The sequence below is a fragment of the Colossoma macropomum genome, unplaced genomic scaffold, assembly GCF_904425465.1.
Source record: "Colossoma macropomum unplaced genomic scaffold, Colossoma_macropomum, whole genome shotgun sequence".
Classification (NCBI taxonomy): domain Eukaryota; kingdom Metazoa; phylum Chordata; class Actinopteri; order Characiformes; family Serrasalmidae; genus Colossoma; species Colossoma macropomum.
The window spans coordinates 19669290-19687396 of NW_023494795.1; the positions used below are offsets into that span (position 1 = coordinate 19669290).

The 18107-nt window shown below is 38.8% G+C and overlaps 1 protein-coding gene across 2 annotated transcripts in view; it reads right to left on the minus strand.

Moving 5' to 3' along the window:
* Positions 1–18107, minus strand: part of LOC118815557 (kelch-like protein 29) — a 251691-nt gene that overhangs the window by 38352 nt on the left and 195232 nt on the right. For both annotated transcript variants that reach the window (XM_036581753.1, XM_036581754.1), the window contains one exon: positions 2954–3152. In XM_036581753.1, coding sequence (XP_036437646.1) covers positions 2954–3152 — 199 coding nt within the window. The remainder of the gene's footprint in view (positions 1–2953; positions 3153–18107) is intronic.

Here is an 18107-nt window from a genome sequence, read left to right on the forward strand (position 1 = left end):
TCTGTGGTGGATCATAAATGGAGCCTACAGGTGACAGGCCGCCCCACTGTGCACCACAGTCGCACTCCACTAGCCTGCCAGATGCTCCAAAACGTTACTCATTTTGTAAACATCCAAACGCACAAATACAGCAAAGATGCTCTTTGGAAGCAACTCAACACAACAAGGATAGAAAAATGAACGTTTCAGAAAGTATAAATGAGGTTCTTTGAAAATAAATGCTTATTTTTCGTGTGGAATTAAATCATTCAGTTAAGTTCTATCCAACAAGCAATTAGAGATGGAGCCTGTCACTGTCTGTTTACTGGCAATCGTACCTTGGGAGGAAACAAAACTCACTTGTAAACTGCCCCCTTCCACAACATGACATTTGTTAAGCAATTACCTCAATTCCACAGAGCAGAAAATACATTCTGTGCAGTGACACTGCGCTTAAGCTAAGCCTGTAATGGCTTTCAGAGGATAATTAAACACTGCTTTATTGAGGAAAGCCTCAAGTTCTGGCAGATGAGTAGGAAAAATCTCAGAGCCCAAAAGCAATTTGCTCCTCGACTGTGGCTGCTTATTTCCATAAATATCTGATTTAATGGTGTAAACCAACATTGTATGAGAAAGGCCTCAGACTATGGCTGGTATTTACGAGGGCTTTAGAGACATTTATTAAGAAACGCTTTGCTAGCTGGGCTTGCATGTTTGCCACCAGAGAGGGAGCAGTGCTGTGTTTTGGTTGGCCAGCTTGGCCGTTCCGCTCGGCCGCTACAATAAAAACTCTTCCCTAGCCCGTGTTCTCAATCAAGCCTTTACACAAAACTTGAAATGACTTTGAGGACCAAGAAACAGCACACAGTAAAACGTGAGAGGCGTGTGTACAATATCATTCCTCAGAGAGAACTTTCTCAGTGTATTCAGACAGCGCTTCATCGCTCGCGTATTGCAGTGGACTCCGATCGATAACAGTCAGGGGGAGAAAGCGCCACAGTACATAAGGACTAAATAAATCTATACACCACTCACAGTGCCTGCTCTGACCAAGCTGTGGAGGCCACAGAGACTGGACACCATGGGATTGTGAGAATGACTCATAGAGCTCCATGTGCAGACCCTTACTGAACCAGAAACGGACTTTGATTATAGTTTATGATGGCTCAGACTGTGTAATAACACTAGTTTCACTGTGACTCTATCAAAAACTATTGCAATCAAAATATCTAAACTGCAGAGGCAGACAGTAACAAGGTGCAGTATACCTACTTTGTTACTTTAAAGTGGTTGTTTCAAGGGTCTATATTTCACTTGAGTGTTCTTTCTTTTGGCCCACTTCTAGCCCACGACATGTTTCTTTGAGCAAAAGTCCACTTGTTCCTCAAATACATTTAATGCATGTAGTTCAGAATCAATTGTAGTAATATCACATTCCCCAACCTGTCCTTCAGACTGACTCAAGGTTTATCCAGCACATTTCCTCCTGGATTTCCAAGGTAAAAAATCTCAAAAGCACACTGTTATGAATTGCAGTACTGTGCAAAAGTCAGAGACCCTGCATTTATTTAATTTTTTGGCTAAAATGACCATATTATGCGCTTATGCACATCAGGACGGGGAAGTCAAATAAAGATAAAACAGGAGTTTCCAAATCTGGAAATCAAAAAATTATTCAAAGATATAGAGAAAATGGGACTCCTAACACCCAAACCACTAAAACTGTCACCATCAGATAAACAGTGCTTAAAGCTTTCATCTTTGAGAAAGAAGAGAAAATCAAAAAGACCACAGGTATTTCTGTCCATCCTTCCACTGTGAGAAGACAACTCAAGACATGAAAAATATTTGCAAATCAAACAAATATGCTGATGTTCGCAGAACAACAGACAGACCACCAAGAGTCTGGACCTCAACATCACTAAATGTGTTTGGGATTACTTGCATTGTGAGAAGCAGAAAATACCACCAACTTCTAAGACTGAATTTTGAAGATGTGAAAAAATATCCCTGCAGAAAAACTGAAAGCAAATCTTCTGTAACGGACCGAAGCTGTAATAAAGGCGAAGTATTGATGCACTAAATACTCCTATTATATTTAGTTGTTGGAACTTCTGTTTGCATTTTTTAGTAAATACATGTTTTTTGCTTTTTTACTGATGCTGAAAAATAAATATCTTGCAATTATTGTCAGTTCTGACTTGAAATTAAATAAACAAATGTTACTCTCTGACTTAGACACAGCAACATATTGCAGAGAAATGCACCAACTATCAACATGGGCTATCAAAATGCATGTGATGATGTTTAGAAGATTAGAACTGATAACTGAAAGAACAAGTTTTTAGTGATTTCATTGAAAGATCTTCTTAGATGATGTCAAATAGAGATGGTCAAATCAGCACAGCCAACTACAGCATTATAGACTGGCTCAAAGAAAATGACTTAAAAAAAGGATTGATTTAATACCAGCTCCCCTAGTACAGACATGAGGAATGAGCAGAGGCAGAAATTAGCCAAGCAAAGGCAGAATAACAGCCATATTAAAATCAGCTTACTTAAAAATGAAAATGCTCCTGAGACCAAAAAAAATTATATCTTCAGAAACACTAATGGGACTTTGACACATTATTATCACTCACACCATCTTGAATACCCAAGTGACAATATCACTTGGATAAACAGAATAATTCAGCAGATGGAAATTAGCTAGCAGTTAACTTCAGTGCAAAGCATCTTTTCTCACTTGTTCTTGTTTATGTCCCCTACAAACTAAGCATAACTATAAGTATACTAGAATCAGGCCTCCCATTTGGGAATAGGGAATTTCTAATACAAGCAATAAAGTGGTTCAAAGGAAAGGTGGATGGCTTTAATGGCAGCTCCACTGATATAAAGTGAAAGCGAAATGAGCAGAGCTGCTGAAAGCAGAAGCAGAAAAGAGCTTTTAGCAACTCAAACATTTGAGATGAACCTGCAGAAAGCCGTGGTCGAGTGCGGGGTGTTTGCATCTCCTGACGTGCGTGGGGCAGCATATGGTAGCGCTTGGCCTCATTCACCAGGTCTCGACAGGCCTCAGACGACTTGATCAGCTCCTCGTTGTCCACTACGTTCAGCAGATAGCTGGGGTGAATAAACGGCAGCCTCACTACTGCCAGCAACTCCGATATATGCTGTGAGAGACACAGAGATAAAAAAAAGTAGGGTTAGAAATGAACACACCATGGCTTTCACAGATCACATCATATCACATCTGGGTTTTTTAGAAGGAAATTATGTATTTGAGCCCTCTGTGAAATAGTGCACTTGTGGTCCTGTAGTCCACATTTGCGTGCGTGTGAGTACCTGCAAAGCCAAAAGGCCATTTCTCATTTTGCCGTTCAAAAGTGTTCAAAAGGATGCCCTCTATGCAGCCCTTATTGCAGCCTTAGATGATGACAGCATAGGCACGAATTCAGAAGTGACCTCTTAACCAGAATTCCTTATGATACAGATGAGGACCAATCATTGATTTCATTCGCTATTGATTTGCACTACGCTTGTAATCTGAATAGACATACTGTATATAAGGAAATTAGCTTTACAACAAACAAAAAAAACAAAACAAAATTTCACAAAAACCAAAATTTCTGCCAGAAAATAAAATCTTAAAAAAGTGAAGGAAAGCTTACTACTTGCTGCCATGTGGTTGTTTACGGTGCCATGGCTACTCCACTGTCTCTAAAACATGACACGGTACTGATCGGGCAGAAAATTGGAATTGTTCTCTCTTTTCCCTCCATTTAAATCATGGAGCAAGGATTTGTTTTCCAAATCTGACTTTGGTCAACATATCTTTAGAATACTGGGGTATTTTGAGGTATTTTTTAATACTTATGATGACACCCCATTTAAAAGAACTGAGCACAGTAGATTCTGACACCTCGTAAGACAGTTTAATAAAAATAAAACTGCAGTCAGTTGTAAACATGTTATTGAAATTTGTATTTTGAATAATGTTTAGACAGTAAATTAAACTTCTTTTTTTGAAAAAAAAAAGGAAAGGAAAATCCAGATTTCTATAAAAGACCCCTTTAAACACAGTCATTGCAGGGGTTCACTTCATGTAAGATTAACTTTTCTAACACCTCTTTATTTCAGATCAATTTCACTCTATCAAATCCGTCAATCAATCCTTTTGTCCTATCAGTGGCATCAGAGATGACAGATACTCCCGTGAGTGTGTGTGTGTGTGTTGGGCAGCTGTCTCTGGGGATGAGCAGGTCTGATAGGAGTTGCTATGGTGAGGGGCTCTGCAGGCTGATGGCTTGATTGTTGAGAGCAGGGGCTCTGCGGGGTGTTTGCTCGCGTTAGCGTTGGGCCTGTAAACACGGGCTGACAGGGACGGCGGCCGGACTGACCTGTTCACCCCGGGCCATCACACCATCTCTTACATAAAGGCCTGTTCACACATGTGGCCTGTTCCAGCACCTGTGCCTGTGTTCTCTTTCAGAGCCAGAGCTGCAGGAGGAGTCAGCGAACCACCAGGCTTTACCTGCTCTGACCTTGGGACAATGGCCACATTCACTTTAGACTCATTTGAGATTTGTACAATTAATACTTGAGTTGACATTTTCTTACCAGCCTCACTATACACCAATTGCTTCTATCAATTTCTCCCCCTTTCAATTTCTCCCCCCTCTTCAAAATACCCTATTTAGCCAAAATTTGTTGCACAAACAATATAAGGCTAGAGGCCAAGTCCAAGGAATGGCCTTGGAGCTATTTCACACGTTTGCCAAGTCTTGGCTGCACTTCAATCCTTTGTCCTACATATACTCCTACTAAAACACTTCCCAAATGTGCCCTGTAACTAAACTTCCTGGAGTGATTCTGTCCAAGTTGGCTCAGCTGCGGCCCAGCCAGCTGAAATGAAATGTCATGCGTGCCTGCTTTCAGAGTAAATGTATTAATGTAAAAACTGTCTGTTGGTTTCGGGGCACAGGAAATGTCCCCAGCAGGCCATCAACAGTGCCGCTTCCTGACTGAGGGATGAAGGATTAAAGACGGCGGTGGTCTGGACACATGGTCCGAACACAGCGATGTGAAATAATGGAACAGCATATATTACCGTTTCAAACTTCGGAATCACTTGTTATATATGTAAAATATGATTATATATTATAATATAATCACATGATATATATATATATATATATATATATATATATATATATATATATATATATATATATATATATATATATATCCCCAGTATGTAAAACTGTGTGCACAAGTGGGCAATTATCACAGCATTGGTTATAGCAATTATTAACTTCTTAGTATTTGGCACCACTAATAAACACACATATATACACTAACATCTTTCATAATACTGTATAAAGATTGAAATATTACAGTCTAGACATGAAAATGGTTAGATGTTTTAGTCAATATTTCAAATACTTTAAAGACAAAAAACAGAAAGACTAAAGTCAGAAACCTAGATGTATTAAAGGATCTTAATTTCACCATTAGACAGCTACAGCTTACTTAAAATGCTGAGGTTAGAACACTCACCAAGGCAATATGTATATTATTCTAGTATTTAAATCCCTACGCTGGCTGCCAGGACCAAAACACATCTCTTATCTACCCAAACAATACAAACCAAACAGGCCTCTCAGACTTACTCAGGACTGGTCGGGCAGCAGTGCCTACAATTAGAACCAAGCATGGAAAGACAACTTTTCGCTTATATGCCAAAGCTGGGGCCAGATACCAGAAAATTTCAGATATGCCCCAAATTCTGACATCTTTAAGACCAGACTAAAGACACTTCTTTTTTCTCTTACCACTGACATGTACAAACTTTCCATCTAGACTTTGCTCTTCTTTTTAATGGTTTATGTGCACAATGTTTGCCTTTTTTCCCTATATGCCTTATATATGTACATCTAATTTATGCAATTATCTAATCAGCCAATAGAGTGCCAGCAGTGCAGTGCATAAAAACATGCAGAAACAGCACAACGGCTTCAGATAATGTTCACATCAACCATCAAAAAAATGTGATCTCAGTGATTTTGACCATGACATGCTTACTGGTGCCAGATGAGTTGGGTATTTCTATAATTGCTGATCTCCTGGGATTTTCACACCACATTCTTTACACTTTACTCAGAATGGTGCAATAAAGAAAAAACATCCAGTGAGAAGTGTTTCTGCAGATGTGCAAGGCCTTGTTGATGAGAGAGATCAATGGAAAATGGCTAGACGTTGACTTTTTTGCAGAAAGGCTATGGTAACTCAGACAACCACGCTGTAGTGATCAGAAAAGCATCTCAGAATGCACAACATGTCGAACCTTGAGGCAGATGGGCTACAACAGCAGAAGACCACGTCAGACTCCATTTCTGTCAGCAAGGAACAAAAAGCTGAGGCTGCAGTGGGCACAGACTCACCAAAACTAGACAGTTGAAGACTGGCAAAACGTGGCCTGGTCTGATGAATCTAGATTTCTGCTGAGACACATAGATGGTTGGGTCAGAATTTGGTGCCAACAAGCATGAATCTATCGACCCAACCTGCCTTGTGTCAACAGTCTAGGCTTTTCAACATCTTGTGGAATCCATGCCATGAAGAATTGATTGTTTTAAGAGCAAAGGGAGGCTACATATATATGTATATATATTATATATATATATATATATATATATATATATATATATATATATATAATATCATAAATTAATGAAGACTGATTTCTAACTTGTGATTGTTGATTCCAAATATATGTCCTGCTGGCCCGTCTCCTCCCTTAGTCCCCCAACCTCCACAGTCCCTGCCAGTGGTGCAGCTCAGCCAAACAGCTTTGGAGCGGTTACAGAAAATAATCATCAGCTCCCGGGCCGGGTCGCCGCCGGGGACCAGGCGAGAGCTTTAACAGGCAGCAGGGGGATTTCTGCTCCTGTTCATAAATCTGACTCGCTACAAAAACGCTGATACTTGCGAGCTAGCCGTCCTGCAATAGGCGATTAAATGATTGCGCTAAAATATGCAATCCTCTAGGAAAGGAGTGCGAACAGAGCAAAAAAGCAAAAGCTTCTCCAAAGTGACACGCTTCAACCTGAAAGACAGGAAAAAACATGCCGCAGGGAGGCGATTTCTCGACCTGATGAATTATGGATGGGTTCAGCTGGACCTCATACAGAACCGCCTTTGCAGTTATGACCCATGTGGTGACCAGTCTTACTGCTAAAATCAACAGAGTGAGAAAAGTGAGCTGTCGTGTTTAGGTATTAAAGTCCAGAGTTTCGGGCGAGCATACAGTGGAAAGGCCCAGGTGTTGCTATCGTCAGCCATCCTAGCTGCTTCAGCAGAAACGGCTTTTAAAGGCATGTGGAGCACTCAGCAGTGTTTGGGGCAGGCTCTGCTGGTCAGGGATTAATACTGGTTCACCCTGACCAACCTCTAAAATAGCCTTGCCATGCCAAGGCGCTCTAAGCTGGGTCATTGCGCAAGGCAGACAGAATTAGTCAAGTTTTCAGTGTACTACAATATACTATACCAGCGGAATTGATCAGACATTACAGTCCCTGATATGCAACAAATATTAATGCAGTCCTAGAGAATATACAACCAGCAGTGTTGCTTTGTAGCTCCACCCCTTGCCTTAATGCTTGACTTTTTTAAATGATCTAAAGGAAATGCTTTCCAAGCATTCTTCACTGGTGTCTGTAGACCAGAGTAGTTTAATTTTTTTCTTCCACACATTTCCCAATGTAGTACCTCTACCTCTCACTGGAATTTAAATTTGATGATTGTGCTACCATGTCATCACCTGAATTTCCTTGATCCTTTCCTCTCACTTGGCGAGTGGTCCAGAATGTTGCCCTGCCCTGTTGGAATACCCATAATGTTTGGGTTTTTTTCTCCTTTAGCCCCTAAAAGCTGGAGTTCTCCCTGGCAAAAGCACTGTGAAATTTTATATTATTCCTCTCACATAGCTAGGGCCGGCCCAAATAATCTGCATACTCGGGTATTCGTTTGTCACGCTGATGTACATTTCTGCATTTAGCATTCAAAAGCTTTACAACATAAAATAAATTTCATGAGCAAAGGCCATCAGTTTTGTTAATATCTGAATTTTTTTTAATGAGTACACTATACAGTCACATGCAAAAAGCAAAATACTGACAAGATATATTTAATTTTCTAAATAAAAACAAGTTAACACATCTTTTACAACTAATAGCATTTTTTCTGATAATTTTAGCACACAATTTTCAATTTTATTCTGTTCAATGGCTGATTTGAACATGTTGGGAAAAAATAAAACATAAAATCTAGTATGTGCTATAACGTTTGCACAGGCCACACTGTATGTTTTAACTTTTTTCCCCAAAAACAGCAAATAAGCAGTAATTGTAAAGTAAAAGTGCTCTCTGTATAGGATGTTATAACTTATTTTTATTTAGAAAATCAACAAAACATGTCATTTGATCAGGGGCACTGGTTCTTGCCAGCAACAAGCTGCTTTCCACATGGTCACTGAAGCTAAAAGAGCAGAGACGCCTGAGAACGAAATCACATATGTGGGAACACAATAAGAAAAATGCTCACAGCAAACTTTGCAATAAGAGGCTGGTACACGATGAAGGCACAAGTTAGATTAGCTCAAATATGGTATTTCATATACTTCCAATGCATAGAGCCACTTCATATTTACACACATGGTGTCTCTTGACTTTGTACTTCTACATATGAACTAAAAAGTTTGTATTCGTAAGTATAAACAAAAACATCCAATCCATTCTGTCTCCAACTCAGCAGGTTTATGACTTAACAGCACAATCAAAAGTTTTACTGTTTAGTACAGCACAGGAGCTGATATGCAACTACCAACTATAGCTTTCTAAACTATAGCTTTATTTAACATATAGTTTAGAAAGCTATAGAAAGTGGGAGTGTGATTTGACCAGACCTCTATGGAGTTTAAGCTTCACTCACACGCAAGTGAAAAAAATAGGCTTGTGCTTTAATGGACTAAAGACGGGCGTCTAGTGCAGCTGGTGAGAAGTGAAACACTGAATAAAATGACAGCTCTGTCTGTTCTGTCAGAACAAACAAACTTCAGATATTACTGTTTTTAAGGGTGAATTTGAGAAGTATTCGAGTACTTGTTCAGAAATACCAAGGAATGTTCAAAGACTGTAAAATGCCATTCAGACCAGCACTTCTCAGAGCTCTTTGAAACAAGCGAAGGAATTCTGTGCAGAATCTAAATATTTGTGTTCATAAGTAGAAGAGGAAGAGGCAGAAAAGTTAGTGTTGTGTAGTTTTGTTTCGCGGAAAGAAAAACATGCTTTTAATTTGTGCCTCATTTGTGGCCTGTGCAAGAATTATGGCATATTTTATCCTTTTTAATATATTTTTCTTTTTTTCCAATACGTAAAACTCATAAATGTCATATTGAAGTATGTCCGCTGTAGAGGATGTGTACTTATTTGCACTCAGAAATTCAAGTAAACATATAATTTGACTGTGGGTGTTCAAACTTTTGCAATAAATAACTGAAACTGGAGACTAAACAAGCTCCCTCAAGTCAAACAGCTACAATACACCCTCAGCATCTTTACTATTGACTTCCAGTAGACCTACACACAAACACTAGCTCTCTCAACACCCCTTTGCACACACCCACTCGTTTACATGTATCTAATTTCTGCATCTGAATTCCCACCATGCACAAGGCTCAATTTGCCAATGAGCCTGACACCAACATTACATCTGCCACACACATTCAATCAATGTTAAAGGGCCCTGACAGCCTGCATTCAATCAGCTCCGCCGCTGTTCCACTTCATGGGTTTCGTTCAGAACAGTGTGCCACTTCCATAGCTGTGAATCAGCGCTAATCCCGGCACCTCGCATTGGCCCTGGCTGCAACTGTGCTGGCCTCACTCTCACAGCCATTAGCAGCCCTGGAGGCTTGGTGCCTGGGTATGCTTTTAGCACCTGCTGGGTGACGTTCAGGGACCTGCACTCACTCTATGCCTGTAATGTGCCTGGAAGGTGTTGATTACTGCAATGGTGAGGGGGGGAGGGGGGTGACTGTCTGGAGGAAAAGGAAACTGCATTCAGAGTGTTTATGCAGGAGGACTAGACTGGGTACAGCAATCGCATAATGTGCTTCAGCATTATGGAGGTGAAAAGAGATAAGAATGAAGAGTTTCAGTAGGGAGAAATACTGATTTGCAGAGGCGTGAATTCAATTTGATTATGATTCAAATTCTCGCATGAATTATTTTGATAGCATTCAGGAATTTGAACAGAGGAAGTAGAGTTATTTCTGTCATTTTGCTATAATATTTAAATGCAATTACACAATTACATAATTAATTACTTAATTATGTAAAAATTACATTTACATTAAATTCCAAAACTAGGACAAAAATAATGTAGATATGAACACAACACTGATAGCTTCCTTTAAACCCTTTAAAATCAAAGCAAAAACTAACTACAAATAAAACCTACCTACCTACCTACCTACCTATCTATCTATCTATCTATCTATCTATACACACATTCTGCTTTGTTAGATCACACTCTTTATATATCAAATAAATGCTGCAACAGCACTGAGTAATCACTTTTTTAATAGAGAGGAGGCGATTAAATGACAATTGAAGATTAAATTTCCACATTTTTGCATGAGGATATGTAAGGGATTAAAGATTGCAAAGCTCGGAAACTATCACAGTGCATCCAACATTAAAGGCAGAATTGTGCTTCATTTATGTAGTCATAGAAAACAGAAAGCTCCAAATCCACATGCTGATGCATTTTACTGCCCAGCGTGATCCTGCATATGTCATAACTACTCTGGTGGCAGAGTTTAATGAGTTAAAGGGGGCAAATGTCCCCCGCAAGACATTAGGTGTGATCAGGTTAGCACCATCTTTGGCCTGCTCCCCTGAAGTGTTTCAGATAAAATTTAAAATTATGTAATATATAAAAATTCAATGTTAAAATGTGTCCCTAGCTCTTTGAAGTCGAGAGTAATTACTATCATTCATTTTGACCTTGAATTAACAACTTACAATGTTGGTGACAGTTTTTCTTCTGTTTTTATGTCAACCACAAACAAATGCAAAGGAATGTTTACAACACTGTACACACAACAAAAACCTCTCATCAAATTCTTATCAAATTTCTCTTTGTAACAAGTGCAAAATAATTAATACCAATTTGTAACATTTTTTATCAACAACAACAGTGGGGACTAAGGGTTAAAAATACATTGACCACTGAAATGTGATGGCAGAATTACACTAAAACAATCAACCAACCAGGGTGGTCGATTAACAAACAATGAATGAAATGGATTTATTTTGATCCAAAGAAAATTCTATTCATTGAATGTGAAATCAGTGAAATGTTTCAATTTTGTTTCATCAACAACTGCATTTCATCTTGTAACAAAGTGGAAAGTCTGCATAATCTGACTCTACTGTGACTGAATGGAAATTAAATTAAGTTCACTTAGCAAATTTGGCAGTATCTATTTACACTAGGTGAAAATAGCATTAATTCTGCAGCCTAGCTGTGTAGCCTGTAGAACACCAAAATGCTTATGTTGGCTGCAATTTTCATATTTTCCATGAACAAAAATGAGGCAGCATTGGGAGAATGTTGTGTTCAAGGAAGAACTGATGAGTAAAGTTATAAAGTACTAACCAGAACAATAGTGAGAGCAATTTTGCATCTACCAGGTGATACAGTGCAGTAGAAAACACCACAGAACACCACTGGCCTTCATATTTAAGACTTGTTCCATCTGGACAAAGAGGGAATTTGCACACTATTTAAACGGTCACTGCTTTGGCATGACAGTTCGGCAGTTCAGTGTGTGTCAAATTTTAATTTACAAGAGTTTAAGTCAGGAGAGTATTTGTCATGTTTGTAACTTATTATGTTCTCATTATTATTATTGTCAAGTAATAAATAAAAAAAAACCATTTAATTACTTCTTCAGATCAGAGGAACATTGCACAAAATGTACATTGTGCAATAGTGATAACAAATCAAACAGGGACAGTAACCCTGAGAGAGAGAAAGAAAGTGGTTGGTGTGAATGAATCAGAAGAAAAGCAGAATAATTTTATTGTTGAAATATATGGTAATACTGCTGAATCAGTATCAAGAAATAGTATAAATTGGCAAGTAATTATGTAAATGTAAATATATGATGTTACTATGAACACTAAGTGTACACAGCAACATCATTCTGTCTGCACTGAGTGTAACTAGCACCTGTCTTTATTTTTGAGTGTATTTACCCAGTAGTGGAATACAGACAATTAATACAATAAACCAAGATTTTGTTTTTATTTAGTTTGGCAATAGTCTGGGATTTTGGCCAAAAAATAAGCACATACTTTATTGAATGTTACTATAATTGATTTTAATTGACTTCAACACTCCAAAACAGATGCAGCTGAATTGTCACCTTCAGAGCAGCACATTTTTCCCTCATAGTACTTTGCTTTCTCATTTGCTCTCTTTCTTTGCTTTAAACAGACACACTTGCAAAAAAGGTCTCATCCAGAACAGACAGACAAGACTAAAAACATCATAGAAACGAAAAGACACACACACACACATATATCAAATATATATACACACACACGCACAGGATAGATTCACCCAAAGGAGGCGTGTGTGTAGACTCAGCTCATCCAATATGCAAGATGTATTGGCTTACCACTGAGACAGAGCACGGCCTTTCTCTGTCTGTCTCGCTGTCTCTCTCACACACACACGCACACACATGGGTGTATTCTGCACACGTATGCTACTTACACACATGAGTGCCTATTCACAAGCTGAACGTACGAATACATCCCAAAACATATGACACAAATGGAGGATTCAAATGCTTCATTTCAAACCCATCTGAAGTCACACTCGCACACGTTCAGCTTGAAATATCTGTCCGGTCCCAAAAGGACTCGGGTTAAAATTTCACATTTGGGCTCTCACAGCCTGCATTTAGGCTATGTTCACATTACCAGGCTGAAGTGGCACAAATTTGATGTTTTGCCCTGATGTGACATAATGATTGAGTCACTTGGCTTGTTCATATTACAGGCCTCAGTGCTCAAATCCCATTTCTTGCTCAGACCAAATCTCTTTGGCTACGTTCACATTACAAGCCTCATTGCTCAAATCCGATGTTTTGCTCAGATCTGATGTTTCTAGCATGATGGTTTACCCTCGTTTAGGTAAGTGACTCAAATCTGTCATTGATGTAAACGAACTGCTGAAAAAAACACATGAATTTTGATTTGAGCGTTCTCATTAGGGTCGCATGGCCTTAAATCATATACATATCCGATCTAAGACCACATATGAAAGTAGCTCAGATCGGATTTGGAAAGACCAGATTTGTGTGTCCACACCGCTCTTAAAACACCAGATCTGAGTCACATTAGGGCAAAAAATTGGGTTTGTACCACTTCAACCTGGGAATGTGAATGTAGCCTTTAACAAGATGATTCACACACATGTAGGTAAGAGACTCAAACCTGTCACTAATGTGAATGAACCAGCATCCTGAAACAACCCATATGCATACATTCTAATCAGTAATGTCACGTGAATGAATCACATGCGTCATGAACAGCAAACAAATTAACCAGCAGGACAAACCTTCATAGTGGAGATAATTAGCTCTGAACAGCTCTCAGTTGCCCATTATTAGAGAGAGATGAAGGCAACAAGCGTCAGATATGTTTCTTTTTCACATTTACTGGCTTTAGTGCTGCTGCCTCATTAACACTGAATGATGCCGCATGTGCAGTACATGAATTCCGATTGGAGCATTTTCATTGAGGTTGCATGACCACGAATCAGGAATGTAGCAGATCAATTACCAAATATGAAAGGCTACATTCACATTACCAGACTGAAGTGGCACAAATCCAATTTTTGCCCTAATGTGACACAGATCTGATGTTTTCAGAGCTGTGTGGACACAAATCTGATCTTTTCAAATTTAACTTGAGCCACTTTCATGTGTGGTCCTAGATCAGATACATGTCCGATTCATGGCCATGCAACCTTAATGAGAACGCTCAGATCAGAATTCATGTGTTTGCTTTTTTGCTACGCATTTACTGATTAGGTTGTGCGCATGCGTCGTTTCAGGATGCAGGATCGTTTACATTAATGACAGATGTGAGTCGTCTACACAAATGTGAACTATCAAGTTAGAAAGATCAATTCAGAATTGAATGAAGAGGCATGTAATGTTAATGTAGCCTTAATAGATCTTAACCTGCATTTTTACTTCTTACTTTAACAATTTTCCCTACTTTCATTACCTTAAAAGGTTTTTTGAACTGGCATGCTGGAGTCAACTACTCAGGTTGTTGATAGAATTTAGCACTGTGGTTTTCAAGGTCCCTGCATGTAAGAATATAGATGTGTAGAAAACAGCAAATCAACTCAGGAGAAAACAAATAAGTGCAGCCAAAAAGACATTTTATTTGTTTGTTAAGTATTTTTATGTTGTTCAAAATGTATCTAACAAGCTCTATGTAAATAAATAGAGTATTAGGATTAAACAGGTGAAGGTTAATTACAGCATGAGAACATGCAGCATAGAGAGACTATCCAGAGCAAAAGTCTTGCTTGGTGAATACATTTGTTAAAGTGGGATTTAAAGTTAATCACACCAGGAAACCAGGAAATTTAGAGTCTAGTTTTCCAATCATGGAAAACACCTGGAAAATGAGAAAATAGCTAAAATTAAATATTTGTAAGATCCTGGAAAAGAGTAAAACGGGGCTATTAAGCCACTGCATATCAAACATTCTAGCTGCTGATGTCTACTGAAATTTGGCTGCCGCAGTGTCTCATTTGGACAGGTGAGTGCTATATAGATGAGATGAGCACCCAATTGAACAAGACCATATAAATGCCCACCAATATGTACACAACATCATAAAGTATTTTAGTAATTTTATAAACAGAAATGTGATCGACTGACCAACTGATAAGGGGTTGTATGGTTTAATGTTAAGGATGTTGGCAGATGCAAGTTACTGTAAAATGACCTTCTAGGAGAAACAGTCCATGTGCAGTGCTGTGCAAAAGTTTAGTACCTGAAAAATTTTTATCTGGGTGTTTTTTTGCTAAGAAAATAACGAACGAGCAATAGAATAAGTACAAATTACAATACAAGCACAATAAGTGGTGATTTTAATGTTTTCATTTACCCATTTACAAACCTCTCCTCCAAAATCAGGACTGGCTAAGCAAGTGATTCCCAGACTGTTCCTCAGGGCCCCCCAGAAGGTCCATGTTTTTGCTCCAATCCAACTTGTAACACATAGGGATAAAGAAAAAATGTGGACCCTCCGGGGGGCCTGGTGGACCAATTTGAGAACCACTGGGCTAAGCAATTCTTCATTATGTTAAATCAAGTGTTCTGGTGATGGAATGTAACAAATCAACGTGATGGCTGCGGGCACCAAGGAGACATCTGGATCCAGTTCTTCAAACTTTTTTTGGAAAAAAATAAATTTTAGTTACCAGACATCACTAAAATAAATACAAATAAACATAAATACTTTTTATTTGTGTTAATTTGTAGCTATTCTAATCATATATGGTGTTTTTTAACAAGCAAAAACACACTTATCCCCAAGATAAATGGGTTTAAACAATTTGCTTAAGTGCTTAAGACTTTTTCACAGTAGTTTATGTAATAGAAATTCCTGAAAAATTATTTCCTAAAAATTATAGGAATTCTGCAAATTCTCAGGCTGTAGTTTGGGTTTCAGACTAAACTGCAGGCCTCCTTAAAGCTCTAACACACACACATAGAGGACGTATTTACGCTGAGGTGGAGAATAATCAGTCTGACAGCACGCTGGGCAGATATGACAGAGTCAAGGTGTGAGCATGCTGGGAGGCCTCACACAAATGAAAAATGCCCATTGAGAATTTTCCATTTCATGCTGTCAGCGGGCACCACAGTGTGTGTGTGTGTGTGTGTGTGTGTGTGTGTGTGTGTGTGTGTGTGTATGTATCTGTGTGTACGAGTGTCATCACACGGCCCCATGTTGTTTTTATACAAACGATACCTGCACTGAGAGACATTATTTATTCTCCTTTAAATATAACCTCAGCCAGGCAAGGAGAAATGAGCCGACGAAACATTCCCTCACACACACACACACAAAGTTCATCCGGGGGGTATTCCCCTTCGGGGAGAGACAGAGAAAGAGAGTGAGAGAGAGAGTAAGAGAGAGACAGAGAGAACGAGAGACAGTAATATAAAAGATATGAGGGTGGGGGGGGAGCAGTGGGCGCAGTGAGGCGAGCTTCAGCTGGCCTGGCGCCTGGAACTCTGCTTCTGAACCATAATGAACGCAAAACAGACACAGCGCTGAAGCCATGGTCTACAGCCTCCAATCCTGCTCCATACAGCAGCTGCTGCCCTAACCCCACAGCATTATGCGGGAATTTAGTGATGGCTCACTTAGCACATTTGGCTTTACTTATTTAATTGAATTAACTCAAATATTTTGTGCCATGAAGTAAAACTGAAAGGGCCCACTCTTCTTTATTCTCCTAAATACACAATGTACATGCTAGTTCCATAGTATCCACTAATTATTTGTACCAATTACAGTACTCAGTACTATACTATAGTATTTTATAGCTATTATACAGTTATTATATAGTAATTGCATAGTAGTTATTACTGCAGTACTACAACGTATATATATTGTATAGCATTGCTGTCATAACAAAACCTCAGTAATTTTACAATGAACAACGCTCTTTAATGTACAAAAATTTTATTCTCATTTAAATTTTTAGACCTGTAGCTGAGAGCTGACAGTATTTTTTAATATTTCGCATAAACACAAAAAACAAACAAAAAAATATGTTACAAGGTTGATTTAACAGCAACGACATAGTAATGACATCCAGCAATAACTGGATAATAAGCATGTAGTTTAAGGAGTAAGATTAATGCAAAAAGAAAAAAAAAAGACTTCATAATTAACTACTTATTAAATTCCTCCACCAATACAACCAAAAGATACCCCTTAAACACTCCATAATCCTTTATATGTCTTTGGAGCGGAAAATCTAGGGTCAGGTCAACTCTCCATGTTCTAATGTCCAGCACGACTCTCACAGTTAATAAGTCCTATCTGCCAGGAACATGAATAGAACATCAATGGTGGCGCATCTATTGTTATTCTCTGACCACTGCATTAGATGGACCATTATAGTGTGAATACTGATTCCCCCTGCCCTGTAAGAACTGTCATTGAGCACTCTTTTGGACCGCATATTAGTTCTTCCTTCAAAAGACACACTATTAATCAGATCCCTTTGTCATGCAGCCTCAGCAGGTACAGATAAAGTAGAGGCTGGAATTGGTCAGGGCATGTTGTTAATGGGCCTGCTGGCAGTAAAAGGGGCCTTCCCTAATTGAAAGCATGTGGCCTGGGCTGTGGATGCAGAGCAGGGGGGTGAGAAAAAGGCCTGTGTTTCAGCACTCCACTCTTACTCTCCCCACAGATGTTAGAGGTGCATCAATATGCAGAGCTGCAGTGCCAGCAGCTCTAAATGGGCAGTTTCAGCATTCAAGTCATGAGTTACATCTAATGTGCTGGACGTGCACCACAGACCACACATACAGGATTTGATTTATAGTGTTTTATCTGATGGATAGCAGTTTTATTTATTTTATTGAACATTATAGCCATATGTGTCCATAATGTTCAGAGTTACTTAAGGTTAATTTTTGAGTGTATTCCTTTGTATTTAAGCCAATAAGACTTGTATTATGGCTTACTCAGCCAATACTATGAAACTGCTATGTGAGTTATGCACAGTACTGTGCAAAGGTCCATGCTTTATTTATTTCATTTTATTCAAAATGACCATCAAAGCACAGGTTATTCATTTTTCAGAAGATTTATCTAGGTAGATTAGATATAAGAAGTTTTAAAAATGTAAGGTAAAAAAATGATTGAATATATAGAGAAAATGGGACTCTTAACAATCGTGCAAGACCTCGTAGACCACCAAAACTGTCACCATCAGATAAA